The sequence below is a fragment of the Manis pentadactyla genome, chromosome 10 (genome assembly GCF_030020395.1).
Source record: "Manis pentadactyla isolate mManPen7 chromosome 10, mManPen7.hap1, whole genome shotgun sequence".
In the NCBI taxonomy this organism is placed as follows: Eukaryota; Metazoa; Chordata; class Mammalia; order Pholidota; family Manidae; genus Manis; species Manis pentadactyla.
Genome location: NC_080028.1, coordinates 31,564,426 through 31,583,331, shown reverse-complemented (window position 1 = coordinate 31,583,331; position 18,906 = coordinate 31,564,426). Strand labels below are relative to the sequence as shown.

Sequence of the window (18,906 nt, the reverse complement as noted above, 5' to 3'; positions counted from 1 at the left end):
TTATCCATTCATCTACTGGTGGACACTTAGGTTGCTTCCATTTCTTGGCTATTGTAAATAGTGCTGCGATAAACATAGGGGTGCATATGTCTTTTTCAAACTGGGCTGCTGCATTCTTAGGGTAAATTCCTAGGAGTGGAATTGCTGGGTCAAATGGTATTTCTATTTTGAGCTTTATGAGGAATTTCCATACTGCTTTCCACAATGGTTGAACTAATTTACATTCCCACCAGCAGTGTAGAAGGGTTCCCCTTTCTCCACAACCTCGCCAACATTTGTTGTTGTTTGTCTTTTGGATGGTAGCGATCCTTACTGGTGTGAGGTGATATCTCATTGTGGTTTTAATTTGCATTTCTCTGATGACTAGGAATGTGGAGCATCTTTTCATGTGTCTGTTTGCCATCTGAATTTCTTCTTTGGAGAACTGTCTGTTCAGCTCCTCTGCCCATTTTTTAATTGGATTGTTTGCTTTTTGTTTGTTGAGGTGCGTGAGCTCTTTATATATTTTGGATGTCAACTCTTTATTGGATCTGTCATTTATGAATATATTCTCCTATACTGTAGGATGCCTTTTTGTTCTATTGATGTCTCCTTTGCTGTACAGAAGCTTTTCAGCTTGATAAGAGTCCCACTTGTTCATTTTTGCTTTTGTTTCCCTTGCCCAGGGAGATATGTTCATGAAGAAGTCACTCATGTTTATGTCCAAGAGATTTTTGCCTATGTGTTTTTCTAAGAGTTTTATAGTTTCATAACTTACATTCAGGTCTTTGATCCATTTAGAATTTACTTTTGTGTATGGGTTCAAAAATGATCCAGTTTCATTCTCTTACATGTAGCTGTCCAGTTGTGCCAACACCAGCTGTTGAAGAGGCTGTCATTTCCCCATTGTATGTCCATGGCTCCTTTATCATATATTAATTGACCGTATATGTTTTGGTTAATATCTGGACTCTCTATTCTGTTCCACTGGTCTGTGGGTCTGTTCTTGTGCCAGTACCGAATTGTCTTGATTACTGTGGCTGTGTAGTAGAGCTTAAAGTTGGGAAGCGAGATCCCCCCCCACTTTATTCTTCCTTCTCAGGATTGTTTTGGCTATTCGGGGTCTTTGGTGTTTCCATTTGAATTTTTGAACTATTCCAGTTCGTTGAAGAATGCTGTTGGTAATTTGATAGGGATTGCATTGAATCTGTGGATTGCTTTGGGCAGGATGGCCATTTTGACAATATTAATTCTTCCTAGCCAAGAGCATGGGATGAGTTTCCATTTGTTAGTGACCTCTTTAATTTCTCTTAAGAGTGTCTTGTAGTTCTCAGGCTATAGGTCTTTGACTTCCTTGGTTAGGTTAATTCCTAGGTATCTTATTCTTTTAGTTGCAATTGTGAATGGAATTGTTTTCCTGATTTCTCTTTCTGTTGGTTCGTTGTTAGTGTATAGGAGAGCCACAGATTTCTGTGTATTAATTTTCTATCCTGCAACTTTGCTGAATTCTGATGTCAGTTCTAGTAGTTTTGGAGTGGAGTCTTTAGGGTTTTTTTATGTACAATATCATGTCATCTGCAAATAGTGACAGTTTGACTTCTTCTTTACCAATCTGGATTCCTTGTATTTCTTTGTTTTGTCTAATTGCCGTGGCTAGGACCTCCAGTACTATGTTGAATAACAGTGGGGAGAGTGGGCATCCCTGTCTTGTTCCCGATCTTAGAGGAAAAGCTTTCAGCTTCTCGCTGTTCAGTATGGCATTGGCTGTGGGTTTATCATATATGGCCTTTATTATGTTGAGGTACTTGCCCTCTATACCCATTTGTTGAGTGTTTTTATCATGAATATATGTTGAATTTTGTCAAATGCTTTTTTAGCATCTATGGAGATGATCATGTGGTTTTTGTCCTTTTTGTTGATGTGGATGATGTTGATGGATTTTTGAATGTTGTACCATCCTTGAATCCCTGAGATGAATCCCACTTGGTCATGGTGTATGATCCTTTTGATGTATTTTTGAATTTGGTTTGCTAATATTTTGTTGAGTAATTTTGCATCTATGTTCCTCAGGGATATCAGCCTGTAAATTTCTTTTTTGGTGGGGTCTTTGCCTGCTTTTGGTATTAGGGTGATGCTGGCTTCATAGAATGAGTTTGGGAGTATTCCCTCCTCTTCTATTTTTTGGAAAACTTTAAGGAGAATGGATATTATGTCTTCTCTGTATGTCTGAAAAAGTTCCAAGGTAAATCCATCTGGCCTGGGAGTTTTTCTCTTGGTTAGTTTTTTGATTACCACTTCCATTTTGTTGCTCGTAATTGGTCTGTTTATATTTTGTGTTTCTTCCTTGGTCAGTCTTGGAAGGTTGTATTTTTCTAGGAAGTTGTCCGTTTCTTCTAGGTTTTACAGCTTGTTAGCATATAGGTTTTCATAGTAGTCTCTAATAATTCTTTGTATTTCTGTGGGGTCCATCGTGATTTTTCCTTTCTCATTTCTGATTCTGTTGATGTGTGTAGATTCTCTTTTTCTCTTAATAAGTCTGGCTAGGGGCTTATCTATTTTGTTTATTTTCTCAAAGAACCAGCTCTTGGTTTCATTGATTTTTTCCTATTGTTTTATTCTTCTCAATTTTGTTTATTTCTTCTCTGATCTTTATTATGTCCCTCCTTCTCCTGACCTTAGGCTTCATTTGTTCTTCTTTTTCCAGTTTCGATAATTGTGATGTTAGACTATTGATTTGGGAGTGTTCTTCCTTCTTTAAATATGCCTGGATTGCTATATACTTTCCTCTTAGAACTGCTTTTGCTGCATCCCACAGAAGTTGGGGCTTTGTGTTGTTGTTGGCATTTATCTCCATATATTGCTTAATCTCTATTTTAATTTGGTCATTGATCCATTGATTATTTAGGAGAATGTTGTTAAGCCTCCATGTGTTTGTGAGCCTTTTTGCTTTCTTTGTACAATTTATTTCTAGTTTTATGCCTTTGTGGTCCGAGAAGTTGGTTGGTAGAATTTCAGTCTTTTTGAATTTATTGAGGCTCTTTTTGTGGCCTAGTATGTGGTCTATTCTGGGAAATGTTCCATGTGCACTTGGGAAGAATGTGTATCCTGCTGCTTTTGGGTGTAGAGTTCTGTAGATGTCTATTAGGTCCATCTGTTGTAGTGTGTTGTTCAGTGCCTCTGTGTCCTTACTTATTTTCTTTCTGGTGGATCTGTCCTTTGTAGTGAGTGGTGCTTGGAGTCTCCTAAAATGAATGCATTGCATTCTATTTCCTCCTCTAATTCTGTTAAAATTTGTTTCACATATGTTGGTGCTCCTGTATTGGGTGCATATATATTTATAATGGTTATATCCTCTTGTTGGACTGACCCCTTTACCATTATGTAATGTCCTTCTTTATCTCTTGTTACTTTCTTTGTTTTGAAGTCTATTTTGTCTGGTACTAGCACTGCAAGATCTGCTTTTTTCTGCCTGTTGTTTGCATGAAATATCTTTTTCCATCCCTTGACTTTTAGTCTGTGCATGTCTTTGGGTTTGAGGTGCATCTCTTGTAAGCACCATATAGATGCGTCTTGCTTTTTTATCCATTCTTTTACTCTGTGTCTTTTTGATTGGTGCATTCAGTCCATTTACATTTAGGGTGATTATTGAAAGATATGTACTTATTGCCCTTGTAGGCTTTAGATTCGTGGTTACCAAAGGTTCAAGGTTAATTTCCTTACTACCTAAGAGTCTAACTTAACTCACTTAATATGCTGTTACAAATACAATCTAAAGATTCTTTTTTTTTTCTCCTCCTTTTTCTTCCTCCTCCATTCTTTATATATTAGATATCATATTCTGTATTCTTTGTCTATCCCTTGATCGACTTTGGGGATAGTTATTTTAATTTTGCATTTGTTTAATAATTAGCTGTTCTACTTTCTTTACTGTGGTTTTATTTCCTCTGGTGACAGGTATTAAACCTTAGGAACACTTCTATCTATAGCAGTCCCTCCAAAATAGACTATAGAGATGGTTTGTGGGAGGTAAATTCTCTCAGCTTTTGCTTCTCTCGAAATTGTTTAATCCCTCCTTCAAATTTAAATGATAATCTTGCTGGATAAAGTAACCTTGGTTCCAGGCCCTTCTGCTTCATTGCATTAAATACATCATGCCACTCCCTCTGGCCTGTAAGGTTTCTGCTGAGAAGTCTGATGTTAGCTTGATGGGCTTTTCTTTGTATGTGATCTTATTTCTCTCTCTGGCTGCTTTTAATAGTCTGTCCTTAATCTTGATCTTTGCCAGTTTTATTATTATATGTCTTGGTGTTGTCTTCCTTGGGTTCCTTGCATTGGGAGATCTGTGCACCTCCATGGCCTGAGAGACTATCTCCTTCCCCAGATTGGGCAAGTTTTCAGCAACTACCTCCTCTAAGACACTTTCTATCCCTTTCTGTCTCTCTTCTTCTTCTGGTACCCCTATAAAGCGAATATTGTTCTGTTTGGATTGGTCACACAGTTCTCTCAATATTCTTTCATTCTTAGAGATCCTTTTTTCTCTCTGTGCCTCAGCTTCTTTGTATTCTTCTTCTCTAGTTTCTATTTCATTTATCGTCTCCACCGTATTCAACCTGCTTTTAATACCCTCCATCGTGCTCTTCAATGATTGGATCTCAGACCTGAATTCATTCCTGAGTTCTTGGGTGTCTTTCCATACCTCCATTAGAATGTTGATGATTTTTATTTTGAACTCCCTTTCAGGGAGAGTCACGAGGTCCATGTCATTTAAATCTTTCTCTGGAGTTGTATTAATTTTACTCTGGACCAGGTTTCTTTGGCGTTTCATAGTTGTATATGGTGCCCTCTCGTGTCCAGTAGCTCTACTCTGGAGCTGCTCAGCCCCTGAAGCAACATTGGGGGTCGCAGGGGAGCGGTACTGGTGCCTGGGGGGAGGAAAGAGCTGTTTCCTGCTTTCCTGCGGCTATGCCTGTCTCCACTGCCTGAACCAGTGGGCCGAGCACACAGGTATAAGCTTTTGTCCCAGAGCAGCCGGATATGGGTCCCTGCTTTCCACAAGCGGCTGGAATCCCAGTCTCTCCAGGAATTCTGCCTGTATTAGCTTTCCAACCCCATAATCACCCGAGTATCATGAAAGCACCATGAAACGTAGGTTTGTGCTCCCAGAGCAGATCTCCAGAGCTAGGTATTCAGCAGTCCCAGGCCTTCCACTCCCTCTCTCTTCCATTTCTCTTACTCCTGCCAGTGAGCTGGGGTGGGGTAAGGGCTTGGGTCCCACTGGGCCACGGCACTGATACGTTACGCTGTTCCGTGAGGTCTGCTCTTTTCTCCAGGTGTGTGCAGTCTGGTGCCGTCCTCTTTCCTGTTGCTCTCTCAGATTAGTTGCACCAACTGTATTTTCTAATTGTATACGGTTTTAGGAGGAAGGCTCTGTCTCTCCTCTCATACCGCCATCTTTAATCCCTTCAATTCAGATACCTTTTATTTCTTTTTCTTGTCTACTTGATTTGATTTCCAGTACTGTGTTGAAAGTCGGCAACCTTGCCTCATTCTAAATCTTAGAGGAAAAGCTTTCAGGTCTTTCACAATGGAGTATGAAGTTTGCTCTTGGTTTTTCATGATATGGCTTTTATTATGTTGAGGTATTTCCTTCTTTCTTTGTTGAGTTTTCATCATGAAAGGCTGTTGAATTTTGTCAAATGCTTTTCCTGCATCAGTTGAGAAGATCATGTGGTTTTTTCTTTTGTTGTGTTTATCTGGCATATTACATGGATCAATTTTCATATGTTGAGTCATCCTTGCATTCCAGAAATAAATCCCACTTGTTCATGGTATGTAATACATTTAAAATGCTACTGAATTCAGTTTGGTACTACTTTATTGAGAAATTTTGCATCAATAGTCATAAGGGATATTGGCCAGTTTTCTTGTAGTATTTTTGTGTGGCATTGGTATCAGGGTAATACTGGCCTCAGAATGAGTTGAGAAGTGTTCCCTCCTCTTTAAATTTTTGGGAGTTTGAAAAGGATTGGTATATTCTTTAAATGTTTGACAGTATAGTATTCACCAGTGAAGCTGTCAGAACCAGGTGTTTTCCTTGTTGGAGATTTTTTGTTACTGATTGAAATTGCCTTACTAGTTACAGGTCTATTCAGATTTTGTATTTCTTCATGATTTTGTCTTGGTAGCTTTTATGTTTCTAGGAATTTATCCATTTCATCTAGATTATCCAATTTGTTGGTGTATAATTAGTATTCCTAAAATTCTTTGTTACAGTAGACTTGGTAGCAGTGTCTCCCATTTTTTGTATCTGATTTCCCTAGTTTGAGTCTTCTGTCTTTTTTTCTTAAGTCCATCTAGCCAAAGGTTTATTTTACTGATCTTTTCAGAGAACTGACTTTTGGTTTCATTGTTTTTCTCTATTCAATTTTCTATTTTGTTTATCGCTGCTGCAGTCTTTATTATTTCCTTCCTTCTGATTGCTTTGGGTTTTTGTTTTTCTTTTTCCAGTTCCTTAAGTTCTAAAGTTAGTTAATTTGAGATCTTGTTTTTTGATGAAAACGTTTATAGCTCTAAGTTTCTTGCTTAGCACCATTTTCACTGTGTCCCATGGGTTTTGATATGTTGGGTTTTTGTTTCCATTTATTCCTAGGTATTTTCTAATTGTCTTTTTAATTTTTTCTTTGATCCATTGGCTGTTGAAAATTGTGTTTAATTTCTACAATTTTGTGTATTTTTCTGTTGTTACTGATTTCTAACTATTTCCCATTGTGGTCAGAAAAGATAATTTGTATGATGTTTGTCTTTCAAATATTTATTGAGTCTTAGTTTGTGGCTTACTTAACGGGTCTATCCATGTGGTCTGTTGTATAACATGAAAATGTTCCCTGTGAACTTGAAGTTGCTGGGTACAGTGTTCTGTGTATGTCTGTTAGATCTAGTTGGTTTATTTTTTAGGTCCTCTCTTTCCTTATCTTCTGTCTGGTTGTTTTATCCATTGTTTTGAGTGGGATATTGAAGAGTCCAGCTATTCTTGTAAAACTTTCTGTTTCTCCCTTCAACTCTGTTAGTTTTTGCTTCCCATATTTTGATGGTTTGTTATTAGGTGTGTAAGTGTTTATTTATAATTGTATCTTATTGCTCTTTTGAGCCTTTTATTAATATGTAATGCTGTTCTTTGTTTCTTGAAAGCTTCTGGTTTAATGTATATTTTGTCTGATAATCAGTACAGCCTCCCTTGCTCTCTTTTGGTTACTGTTTGCATGGTGCATGTTTTTCTTCCCTTTCACTTTTGACCTCTGAGTCTTAGGACCTCAGTTGCTTGTAGAGGGCATGTAATGTTTTTATCCATTCTGACAATCTCTGTCTTCATTGGAGAGTTTAATCCTTTTACAGTTAAAGTAATTATAGATAAGGAAGTACTTCTGTCAAAATGCTATTTGTTTTCTAAATATTTTACAGTTTTTTGTCCTTCATTTCCTGCATGACTGTCTTCTTTTGTGTTTAGCTAATTTTTTAAGTGAAAATTTAAAATTATTCTCTTATTTCCTTTTGTGTATATTCTACAGCTATTTCTTTGTAACACCACAGAGATTACATTTAACATCCAAAAGTTATAATAATTTGAATTTATATCAGTTTAATTTCAATAACTTATAAAACTTCATTCCTTTATAGTTGTGTCCTTACCCCTTTTGGTTGTTGCTGTCACAAAATTATATCTTTACATAATATGTGCCCCAAAACATAAACTAATAATCCTTTTAAATACATTAAGGTTTTAAGTTATATAGAAAATAGGATTTGATTTACAAACGAAAGCTATAGTAATACTAGCTTTTGTTTTTTTCCTTAAAATGTATTACTCTTTTAAGTCATGTAAAAAACAAAAAGTACAGTTACAAACCATTGTTATAGTAGTAGTAGCTTTTTAAGCTACTACTTTTTTTACCTTTATTGAGATCTTTATTTCTCCATGTAGCTTCAAATTACCGGCAAATCTCCTTTCATTTCACAGGACCCCTTAGCATTCTACTAGGGCTGGTCTAGTGGTCATGAACTCTCAGCTTTTATCTGGAAATGTCTTAATTTCTTCCTCATTTTTGGTGGACATTTTTGTTAGATATAGGATTCTAGTTGACAGTGTTAATACCGGTTTGACAGTATTTTTCATTTAGCACTTGGAATATTTGGTCCACTATCTTCTGACCTCCTAAGTTTCTGATGAGAAATCTCATGATTTTATTGAGGATACCTTGTACATGAGGATTCACTTCTCTCTTGCTGATTTCAAGATTCTCTCTTTGGCTTTTGAAAGTTTGATTATGTTTCTTGGTGTGTGTCTGAGTTTATCTTACTTGGAGTTCGTTGAGTTTCTTGAATGTTTATGTTTGTATCTTTCATCAAATTTGGGAATTCTTGAGCCATTATTTTTTTGTATATTCTCTCTCTCTCTCTCTCTCTTTCTCTCTTGCTTGCTCCTCCTTCTGGAACCCCTGTGGTGCATGCGCTGGTCCATTTGACCATGTCCCATTGGTCCCTTAGACTCTGTTTATTTGCTTCAGCTTCTTTCGTTCCGTTCCTGAGACTTGATACTTTCCATTGTCCTATCTTCAGGTTGGCTGATGCTTCCTTCTGCCTGCTGAAATCTGCCTTTGAATATCTCCAGTAAATTTTTTCATTTTAGTTACTGTACTTTTCAGCTCCAGAAATTCTTTTTGGCTTCTTTTTAGGTTTTCTGCATCCTCATTGATATTTCCATTTTGTTCATAGATCGTTTTCTTGACTTTCTTCACATCTTCCTTTAGTTTTTTGAGTATCTTTAAGGAAGTTATGTTGAAGTTTTTGTGTAGTACATCTGCCATCAGGTCTGTTTCAGGGTTAGTTTCAGTATTTATTTTACCTTTGAATGGGCCGTACTTCCCTGTTCTTTATATGCCTTGGATTTTTTTTATTGAACACTGGGTATTTATAAATATAGTAACTCTAGAAATCAGAATTTCTCCCTTCCCCAGGGTTTGCTGTTTTTGTTAGTGTTTTTGGTTATTTGGGGGGAAGCACTTGATTGTTGTAGTCTGTCTCTATCCTGAGGACAGCCTGAGGTATAAGCTTAAGGTCTTTTCTGAGTCTTTCCCAGCATATGGGTGGTCACTTCCTAGTTTTTCCTGTTTATGCAGTTGCTTTTGAATGTCCTACTCTTTAATGTCTGGCTCTTAAAAGGGGAAGAAGCAAAGAAAAGAAGTGGGGGAAGAAAGCATGCTGGCTTTTAAACTCTGGAAGTCAGTTCAGCCAGAAGGGGTGGGGCTTACATCCACAGGCAGAGATGGGGCAATAGTGGATGCCTGCCTCTTTGTCTCTACCTCTGTAGTCAGAAGCAACAATCAGGGATCAGAGCACAGAGCCCTGGTATTTGGTGGATAGAGTCTTTTTTGTTGGCCCTGGCTGCCCTAAGGTACATGTAAACCATTCTAGGAACAGGTTTACAGTTGCTTGCTACATGACTGGGGGTAGGAGATGGGTAGTTACTATTGAGGTGAAATTGACAGAAATTAACCCTGATTTACTGCCCAGAGCTTACCCTGGAAGTGTCAGGCCTTCAACTAGACTCCAGAGTTTCAGAATAGTTACTTCAGAGAGATTCTGTCAGTGAAGTTGTTTAGGTGGGGAGAGGATTCCATGTGCTTCCTACTCCATTGCTTCCTACTACTTCCCAGAATCCTCTTCCTCCCTGTTAAAGGCTAAATAATTTTGCATTGGATGTATATACATTTTCTTTATCTTTTCATCTGTCAGTGGATACTTGGGTTGCATCTGTATCTTTGCTGTTGTGAATAATGCTGCAGTGAACAAGGGAATGAAGATCTCTCTGAGATCTTGTTTGTGATTCTTGATTAAAGAGTAAAATATTACTTCTTCTGATGACTGTAATTATCAATCTCATGTTAGAGTAGACGCCTACTTACAGACTATCTAAAAATTCCAGGGTCACAGCCAGCAGTCTCCTCATTTCAGTGTTTTTTCCATTTAATAAATTACCTGGAGTGAACAGATGTCATTTGCTTCATTCTAGGCCTGCCAGGCTGCCCAGAAAACAAAAGCAGATGACCGAGGAGCAGATGAAAACACTTCGGAGCAGACAATCCTCAACATGATTTCTCAGAGCTCTTCAGATACAACTATTGCAGGTTTAATGAGCATGTCAAGTACTTCTACTACAAGTTCAGTGCCTTCCCTTCCTGCTACTGAAGAGTCATCCAGCAACTTAAGCAATGTGGAAGTGTTGCCAACTGAGTGCTGGCTGCCTTCCCAACCTCCTTTTAAACTAGAACCTGCTCATCAGACTAGTGAGAATTTAGCACTTGTTGATCATTCCTTGCAACAGGACAGTTCAAATGCATTTATTCCCCAGAAGCAGAATAGTAAGAGTGTGCCGTCAGCTAAAGTGTCACTGAAAGAATACCGCGCAAAGCATGCAGAAGAGTTGGCTGCCCAGAAGAGGCAATTGGAGAACATGGAAGCCAATGTGAAATCACAGTATGCATATGCTGCCCAGAATCTCCTGTCTCACCATGATAGCCATTCTTCAGTCATTCTGAAAATGCCCATAGAGGGCTCAGAAAACCCTGAGCGGCCTTTTCTGGAAAAGGCTGACAAAGCAGCTCTCAAAATGAGAATCCCAGTGGCAGTTGGAGATAAAGCTGCCTCTTCAAAACCAGAGGAGATAAAAATGCGCATTAAAGTCCATGCTGCAGCTGACAAGCTCAGTGCTATAGATGACAGTGTCACAAAGAGCCAAGAGCACAAAGAAAAGCTCAAGACTCATCCATCTAATCATCATCATCATCACAATCACCACCCAAACAATCACTCTCACCAACAGCTTCCTATTGGTAATGGGAACAAACGTCCAGGTGATCCAAAACATAGTAGCCAGACAAGCACCTTAGCACACAAAACCTATAGCTGGTCTAGTTCTTTCTCTAACAGTTCTACTCGTAAAAGGGGCCCCCCTGAAGAGACTGGAGGGGCAGTGTTTGATCATCCAGCCAAGATTGCCAAGAGTACTAAATCCTCTTCCATAAATTTCTTCCCTCCTCTTCCTACAGTGGCCCAGTTGCCTGGGCATAGCTCAGACATGAGTGGCCTTTCTTTTTCACAGCCCAGCTGTAAAACTCGAGTTCCTTATATGAAACTGGATAAAGGGCGCACCGGGGCCAATGGTCACAATGCAGCCCAGACAATAGACTATCAAGATACTGTGAATATGCTTCACTCCCTTCTCAGTGCTCAGGGTGTTCAGCCCACTCCACCCCCTGCATTTGAATTTGTTCATTCCTATGGAGAATATCTGAATCCACGGGCTGGTGGAATGTCCTCCAGATCTGGTAATACAGACAAACCCCGGCTACCACCTCTACCATCAGAACCTCCTCCACCACTTCCACCCCTTCCTAAGTAAAAAAAAGAAAAAGAAGAGGAAAAGACTTATGTGAAAACACTTTTTTTTTTTTTTTAACTACTGATTCTGGACTAAGAAAATTACTTCCCTTATGAAATACATAACCCTTCTTGGACTAGGAAATAAATACTGAGATGTAGGGGGGAGGGTGGTAAAGGGGCTTGGTTATTATATCTACTGCCTCAGAAATTTAACTATTTTATTATAGTTTTTACTGGTATTAGAGAGGTAAGAATGTGTTGAAGCTGTGAAGGATTAAGAATACTTCATTCTTGGCCTCTCCACCTCCTAATTAGGTTGATTAGAGTTAGTATCTTCCCTCTTCTTGCCAGGACTGAAATATGGAAAGTTTGTTTATCAAACACTTGTGGATCCTTTTGGTGTTTAATATATCAGAAGAGAGGAAGTGTTTAAACATCAAAATCTTATAAGAGACTTAAAAAAATAATTTAAAGTAAGTTATCTGTTTAGTTTTTATATATAATTGGGGAGGGAATAAGGATATTACTGTGTGTATAAGATACATAGCAGTGACTTCTTGGGGTGGGATTCAAGGGTTGGGGGGATGTGCAAGGGGAATGGGGTGTTTGACTTTTGGCCATGAGTTCTGAGATAGGCTCCAGCCACTTGAAGTGTTGAGACCTTTAAGTATGTATGTGAGTGTGGGTATGTGTGTTTTTAAGTGTGTGTAAAACCATGTTCCCACCCTGTCCCTCACCATTCTCACTTCCCAACATTCTACTAGAGAGAACATGGTGTGGCCTTTAGAACATAAAGGAAGGAAGAGGCATGTATTTAACATGTATTTTCCCTGGTCTTTATGTTGTAGTCGAGTGGTAGCCTTCTAAATTACAGTTGGGGCAAGTGCAGCCAATGCCTGACTCTGGATGCCATTATAAAAACTTCTTTTTTAACCTTTACCCTTTTTCAAAGATGGGGATGAGGAAGGAGGATTGGAGAGCAAGGCCAGCTTCTGTCCTACAGAATTGGGTGTGTCTTTTTCAAGTCTGGCTTTGGGAAAATGTTTAAGAGCAGCCTCTGTGAAAGCCCAGACTATATATGAGAATTGTTCTGGGAGAAGCCATGCAGCTAGAAGATACTGAAAACAACAGAATTATGATTGGGAATCCTTAGGATATTTTATTTTAAATTACATTATAATGCAAGACTTGTTTTTTATTTGTGTATATGAAGGGAAACACCTGCAGCCTCAATTTTTGCGGCTCATACAACTTCAGAGATTGGAGCTAGTGAATTTAACAGTACTGGTGTCATGAGGGTAAGCAGGCTGAGCCCACAGATACTGTTAATGTTCAGATTGTCCACCTTTGGGAGCTTTAGCTTCTAGGCACAGGATTTTCAGGAGATATCTAAGAGCCTTTAAAAAATATCAATCAGGAGTCCTATTCTTAGGGATGCTTGATTATCTCAAATTTTGGGAGTGAACATTTTGTTGAGGAAGGAAATCTTCCAAGAGGCTAGAAAATTCTAAGCTAAGTTGTCTTTAACTAAAAATGCCATCAAGCCACAGATCATTTGGAGTAATATTCTTGGTCTTCATGGCATTTTTTGGTGTGGAAAAGATGATGGAAATTGAATTTGTCTTCTAGTTTTTAATGCACCTTCCTTCACACCAAATATTCTTTATAGAGAAGATGAATTTTTTTTGATTGGCAGTCATAGGAAGATAGGAGTTGTGCTGCTACTTGCCAGGAAGAGGTTGGGGAAAAACTGAGGCAGCTGGAATTGATGGTGCATTAGCCTAATATGAGAAGGAATTTGTACAGTAAACCTTAAGGTGAATTAGCATCCTGTGTCTCTGCTTATTTGAACTGTCCGGAGTACTTGCCATTGCTATGTAAATAAGCTCTTTGCTGCCCTATAAATTGTAATATTCTGGACTTGGAATGTCACTTCATTTCTATAGATGGCATTTTTCTCCTTGATATTTTCTGTGTTGTTCTCGGTAATTGGTAGATGTGTTTACTAAATTTAGGCTTTCTAATTGTCTAGATTTTGTTTGTTGGAGTCTCCTTTTCTTCCTGAACTTCTCAAAAGGTTTAGTTTGCATCTGTATCTTTGTGGAATTGATGATCACTGATTTGATGATGAAAATGTCTTTTCCAGCTTTCAGTTTTTCTCGCCAAATGTCATATTATTTCTAATGATATGCACTCTCACATACATAGCCAGTTGGCCTCATAGCAGTTCTCCATGGCATGGAGTTGGTTGCTTAGAACTTTGTCAAGAGTAAACTAGAAAAAAGTGTTTATTAAAGCCGAAGAGCTGCATTATGCTGCACAGTCTGGCCTTTGCACTAGTACATCATTGCTGATACAGATCAACTTAGGGACTTACTATATTAAGGCCTCCTGATACTGTTTTAAGTTACCTGCAGTATCTGCTTTTAGACTTATGCATGTCTGGGCTCTCTCTGAAGTTGCTGCATTGTCTTTGGGCTAGTAGATGTGCCTGTTAGGTAGCATGGCTGTTAAGTCCAAATTCCATAAACTTAGGCTTCAAAGGGTTGTGTGGTTTCTAAACTTTGTGTCTTCTCTACCCTCACACCTTCAGAGGGTGAGAAATGGGGATTTGTACAGCCAAAGTTAGTCTAGTAAATGGCTTTTTTCCCCCCCGACTTTTAAACCTAGACTATCAAGGATACATGTGGTAAACAGGTCTGTCTGGAGCCTCAGGTTCTGTAAATCGTGTTCCTAAAACTTTGCTTGCCCCTCATGTTGGTAAAAAAAATACCTGTGGATTGTCCTTGGGGCTTTTAGTCAGATGTCTGTGTTTCTGTTAGCCGAACTCCAGTGAAGCATTAATCTAAAAGCTATATTGGTCTTCTGAAGTATCAGTTATGCTTTTTGGGTTTAGAAAGTGCTTAGGAATTAGTCTAGTGTGTTTCCATATCTGAGACCCCCAGCTTCCTCTTTTAAAAAGTGATTTTAGTGTTTGATTTAATATATCATTTTTCATAGTTCTGTGTTACTGGCTTCACCAGTGTTGATAGAGAAAATTTAAATCTCCAGTTGGAAGCAGCACTGGATTAGGATATAGAAATAAATCATGGTAACATCAGTGCTGAATGTCCTTAAACCTCTGCTGCCTAATTCCCTGTATTGAAAATGCATACCCTTCATACTTTGCATCTGGACAAAGGCAATTAGAGGAGTCTTATCCTGGTATGGTTGGGTTTTCAACATACTGTGTTTTCCACAGAAACACAGGAACAGTGGGACTTGGAACTGATTAATTTTTGAAAAGGATTATTTGCTGATGAATTATTTTCTAATAAATGCTAGGAAAAGGGAGATTCTAGAACATCTTGGAAGTTGGGATACAAATATTATTGTCTTGGGTTTGGGAGAATTAAAGCAGTCTATGCAACCCTTCACATGGTGAGAAATAAGCCCTCCACAGCTCCACTAAAGTTTCAGTATCTTTGATACCTCCCCAGATTTCTTGTGTTGCTGCTTGTTAACAACCCAACTGAGTGTTTGCTCCTGATGGTTTAAGAAACGTTCATGTTGTATCACACTGTCAGGTTTTATTCTGTCTTTTTATTCTTCTGTAGATGTGAGTTTAAAACAAGTATGGTATTGTAATCCAACCAGATGGAGTGGTCTGGAAAGAGAATTATTTTTTAAATGGGAGGTCCTTCCATTTTAATGTTTCTAAAATTTTTAATATGAACTTGGCATTGGAAAAGGGAGGGAAAGAAACTGAATGTTTACCAAAAGTCTGTGTCTACTTCTCTTTTATGTGAGTTTGTATTCATGGTTGAATGAAAAGGAGAGAAAGACTCTTGGGTTTTCTGTTGCCATGTTAAACATGGAGAGGGATGCTTGACAGCATGCTAATTGAAGCCAGAGGAAGTATGTCTCCATCAGGTTATCAGAAACTCTTCAGCCAAAAGCTGAGGACCAAACTGATTAGTGGTTGATCACAGTGGAATTGGTTATAAGATATAAGTGCTGGCTGGGTTAAATACCGAAACTGACTTTTCCCTCATCCTACTCCACACACCTAAAACTCTTTTCTTATTAGACCAAAGAGCAAAGAAGAAGAAGAAAAAAACAGTAAAACACCTTACCAATCTATGTCACTCAGGTACAATTTTGTGGTAATATTTTTGCCTGTTTTCTTTGTATTGCTCTTAAGAGCTCTTTGTCAGCATTTTATTCTGCTGTTGACTCTATCCTCCTTGGGGCATCTCAGTTCTGGATGCTACCCCTGGGATCTCTACTGCTGTTTAGTGAGTGGTAGGATGTAAGTGACCATTACAGTAAGGGCTCTTTGTAAAAATTTCAAAAAAATTTTTTTTTAATTTAAAAAAGGATGCTGTATACCTTTTATAGTCTGGCTATCAGTTTGATAATCTCGCTGTCAAGTATGTTTCTCAATCTGTATTTATCCATCCCATCAATAAATGTTAATGATATAAAACATCATCTGTGTACTGAGTCTTCATATTAGTCTTTAACTGTTGTTTTATTGATATCATTATTTTTGTTTTAGTTTTGGTAGCAGTATGTACTTGTTATTGTACAAGAACCTGGGGAAATTGGGTCGATTGGAAAGACCTGAGATTTTTATCACTGTGAACCTGATTAGTATAGAGAATAATGGGAAAAATAGTATTTATAGTGTATACTATAGACAGTATAGAGGTGATGGGTTTTTCAGAGGGGGAAAAACCCTCATTCTATATTGTTACATGGATTCCTGAAAGAGTAACTGGGATACACAAAATACAGCCCTAGTAGATGATAGCAACACATACTGCTTATCTAACAAGCACCATTAACATGATTCATAATTATATCCTTGGCTCTTTGAAAAATCTGAAATGTTGGTATAGATATAGCAGCACGTTTGGAAGAAGAAAATCGCATTCTTGGTGGTGCCTGGAAAAATTCATAGTGAATACTCAGCCTTTTTCTGGGATATAAAACCATACACACAAGGCAAATCTTTTAAATTACACATTGAAAGGAAAAGAATTTTTATGCTAAAATACTCCAAAACTATAACAAAGTTAGTAGTAGCTACAGTTAAAAAGCTCCAAAGGGAAAAAAGATTAATTTAACAATGATACATACCTGTGAAAAAAGATGAATTCTGTTCATTCCTTCCATTTTCTAAAATAATATAATTTAAGATTTTTGCTGTACCTCTCTTGAAATTTGTGTAAGTTGCTGACATTTTAGGAATTCTAGTTTAGTTTGGGAAAGAAAAGCAGTAAATGAATGTGGAAATGGACGATACTACAAAATAATGAAATTCAGTGATTTGCCTTTGTTAAGAGTTAATACCAACTGTGTCATCCTTGGGAATAGATGAGGTATAAATCAGTGTAAGGGTTGTGTACAACTGGATCCCCAGTTAAAGGGTTTGTTAAACTGATACAGAGCCAGGCTTCAATTTATGATCAATGCCTACGTCATTGTGCTCCCTGATGCTTCTGACAGCTAGTAAGATTGGCTTGATCTTTACCATTCAACGTTCTCTAGTAAGTTTGAAGCTCCTCCTATGACTTACTTGGATTTCCTTAGAGGCTTGTATTTACTGTAATCTCTAGCTCTGGGGCCTACTTCTGAATTAATTTGTCTTACAGATTGTCACACATGTGCTACCTCTGTGTGTGTGCGCGTGTGCTACCTTTTTTGCATTGTGGAATCCAACCTCTTCTTTCATATAACACTCAGGACCATCAGATTCCAAAAAAACACAGTGATGAAAGAAAATAAGACAAAGTTGAATACTAGATACTCCTTTTCTGAAAAGCAGTTTCAGGAACTTCCCTGCCTTTCATTTATTCCTTCACTAGAAAATTGTACCTTCCAAGTATTACATACTAAAGAGTACTGATGAGAATATGGCAATAGACAGAACAAGCATCCTGCCCTTGTGGAACTTACATTCTAGTTGCAGGGGAAACAAAACAGTATATTCAATAAGTACTTTGAAGAAATAAGTACTTTGCAGGGAAGGAAGGCTAGGGAGTGTGTGTATGTGTGTGTGTGTAGGTAAGCAGAGTTTTTGAAATTGGAAATAAGATGGCTAGGAAGGAACACCTCATGAAGTTATAATTCAGCAAAGACCTGAAAGAGGTTTGAGAGAGTAGGCTATGGGAAGAGTTGGGGTAAGATCATTGCAGGAAACAACTGGATAGGTTCTAGGGTGAGAACATGCTGGCATGTTTGAGAAACAGCGAGGTGGTCAGTGTAGCTAGTACAGAGATGAAGAGGGGAGAGTAGTAAATGGGGTTAGAGAGGCAATGGAAGGCTAGATACTGTAAGGCCTTTTAAACCACTGTAAAGACAGTGAAATGGGGCACCACTGAAAAATTTGAGATGTGATGTAGCTTAAGTTTCAGTGTTCATTTGGGCTGCTGTATTGAAAATGGATTGTAGGGGTCAAGGGTAAGGAGGCTTTCACAGTGATTAAGGTAAAAGAGGAGAGTAGCTTGGATTAGGTTGGAAGTGCTAAAAATGAGAGTTACGTATCTTGGAAGTTGGAGCCAGTAGGTTGGAAGGTTGGAAGAGAAGACAAGGATGATTCCTGGTATTTGGTGTCACTGGAAAGATGGAGTTGTCATACTGAGATGAGGATAACTGCTAGAAGAGCAGGAATTTGACATTCATTCATTCTCTTTCTCATCACTCCCCCTTTTCTCTAGAATAGCCCCCAAAACTCCAAATTCTCAAAAATTCTCTTTCAAGAATTCATCTTTCTAACCTCAGTACAGCCTCAGGTCTACTTCAACCTATTAATAGTTAGCAAAGTATTCAGTGGGTTAAAAACAGGTAACTACTCTGTTAAATAGCACAAAGAATTTGGCAAAATCTTGACCCTTTAATAATATCTGCCCCTTCCCCATTTAGAAGGAGGTGGCTCTAAATAGTCATTTTTTAATCTTGGGCTTAGCAGGAGGACTTTTTTTTTCAACCAAGACCTTCAGTTAGACCCTCTAGTGAAAGAAAGTCTTTGTTGCATCCCTATCTAGTCCTTAATGCCTCTCCATTGTTCACTGTAATTTTAATATTAAGTAATTTTATCAAGTTAATAAATTGAATTATTAATAAATAATAAAGCTATACTTTTAATGTTCCTTTTTGGTATTACTACACTTGGTTGAATATCTAATTCCCATATTTTGAGTTCGAATTTAAAGTTTGAGTGGTAGGGTGTTTATAATAAATGTTTTCTTTGTGCCCCTGCTTAAGGTTGGAGTGTTTGCTTATGCATATAAATCATAGTTGCTATTGATATTATGTTTGTATTGCATCCTTAATCCCAAACTGCTTCAGAATGTTTACTCCAAAAGAGAAGGTTATCTCTCTTGTTCTCAGATATTCCCAGTGCCTGGGATTTACGTGTTCAATAAATATTTGCTTAATGAATGAATTTCAGGAAAGGCCTTCCAGGGCAGCACTAATCATTGGAAAGGCACCTCTCCTGCCCAC

The 18,906-nt window shown here is 38.0% G+C and overlaps 1 protein-coding gene across 1 annotated transcript in view; it reads left to right on the top strand.

Moving 5' to 3' along the window:
• CCNT1 (cyclin T1) overlaps positions 1-15,885 on the top strand; it is a 30,641-nt gene extending 14,756 nt beyond the window's left edge. Inside the window, exon 9 of the mRNA XM_036891808.2 lies at positions 10,046-15,885. Within this exon, the coding sequence (XP_036747703.2) occupies positions 10,046-11,434 (1,389 nt within the window). The 3' untranslated portion in view covers positions 11,435-15,885. The remainder of the gene's footprint in view (positions 1-10,045) is intronic.
• The last annotated feature ends 3,021 nt before the right edge of the window (positions 15,886-18,906 follow it).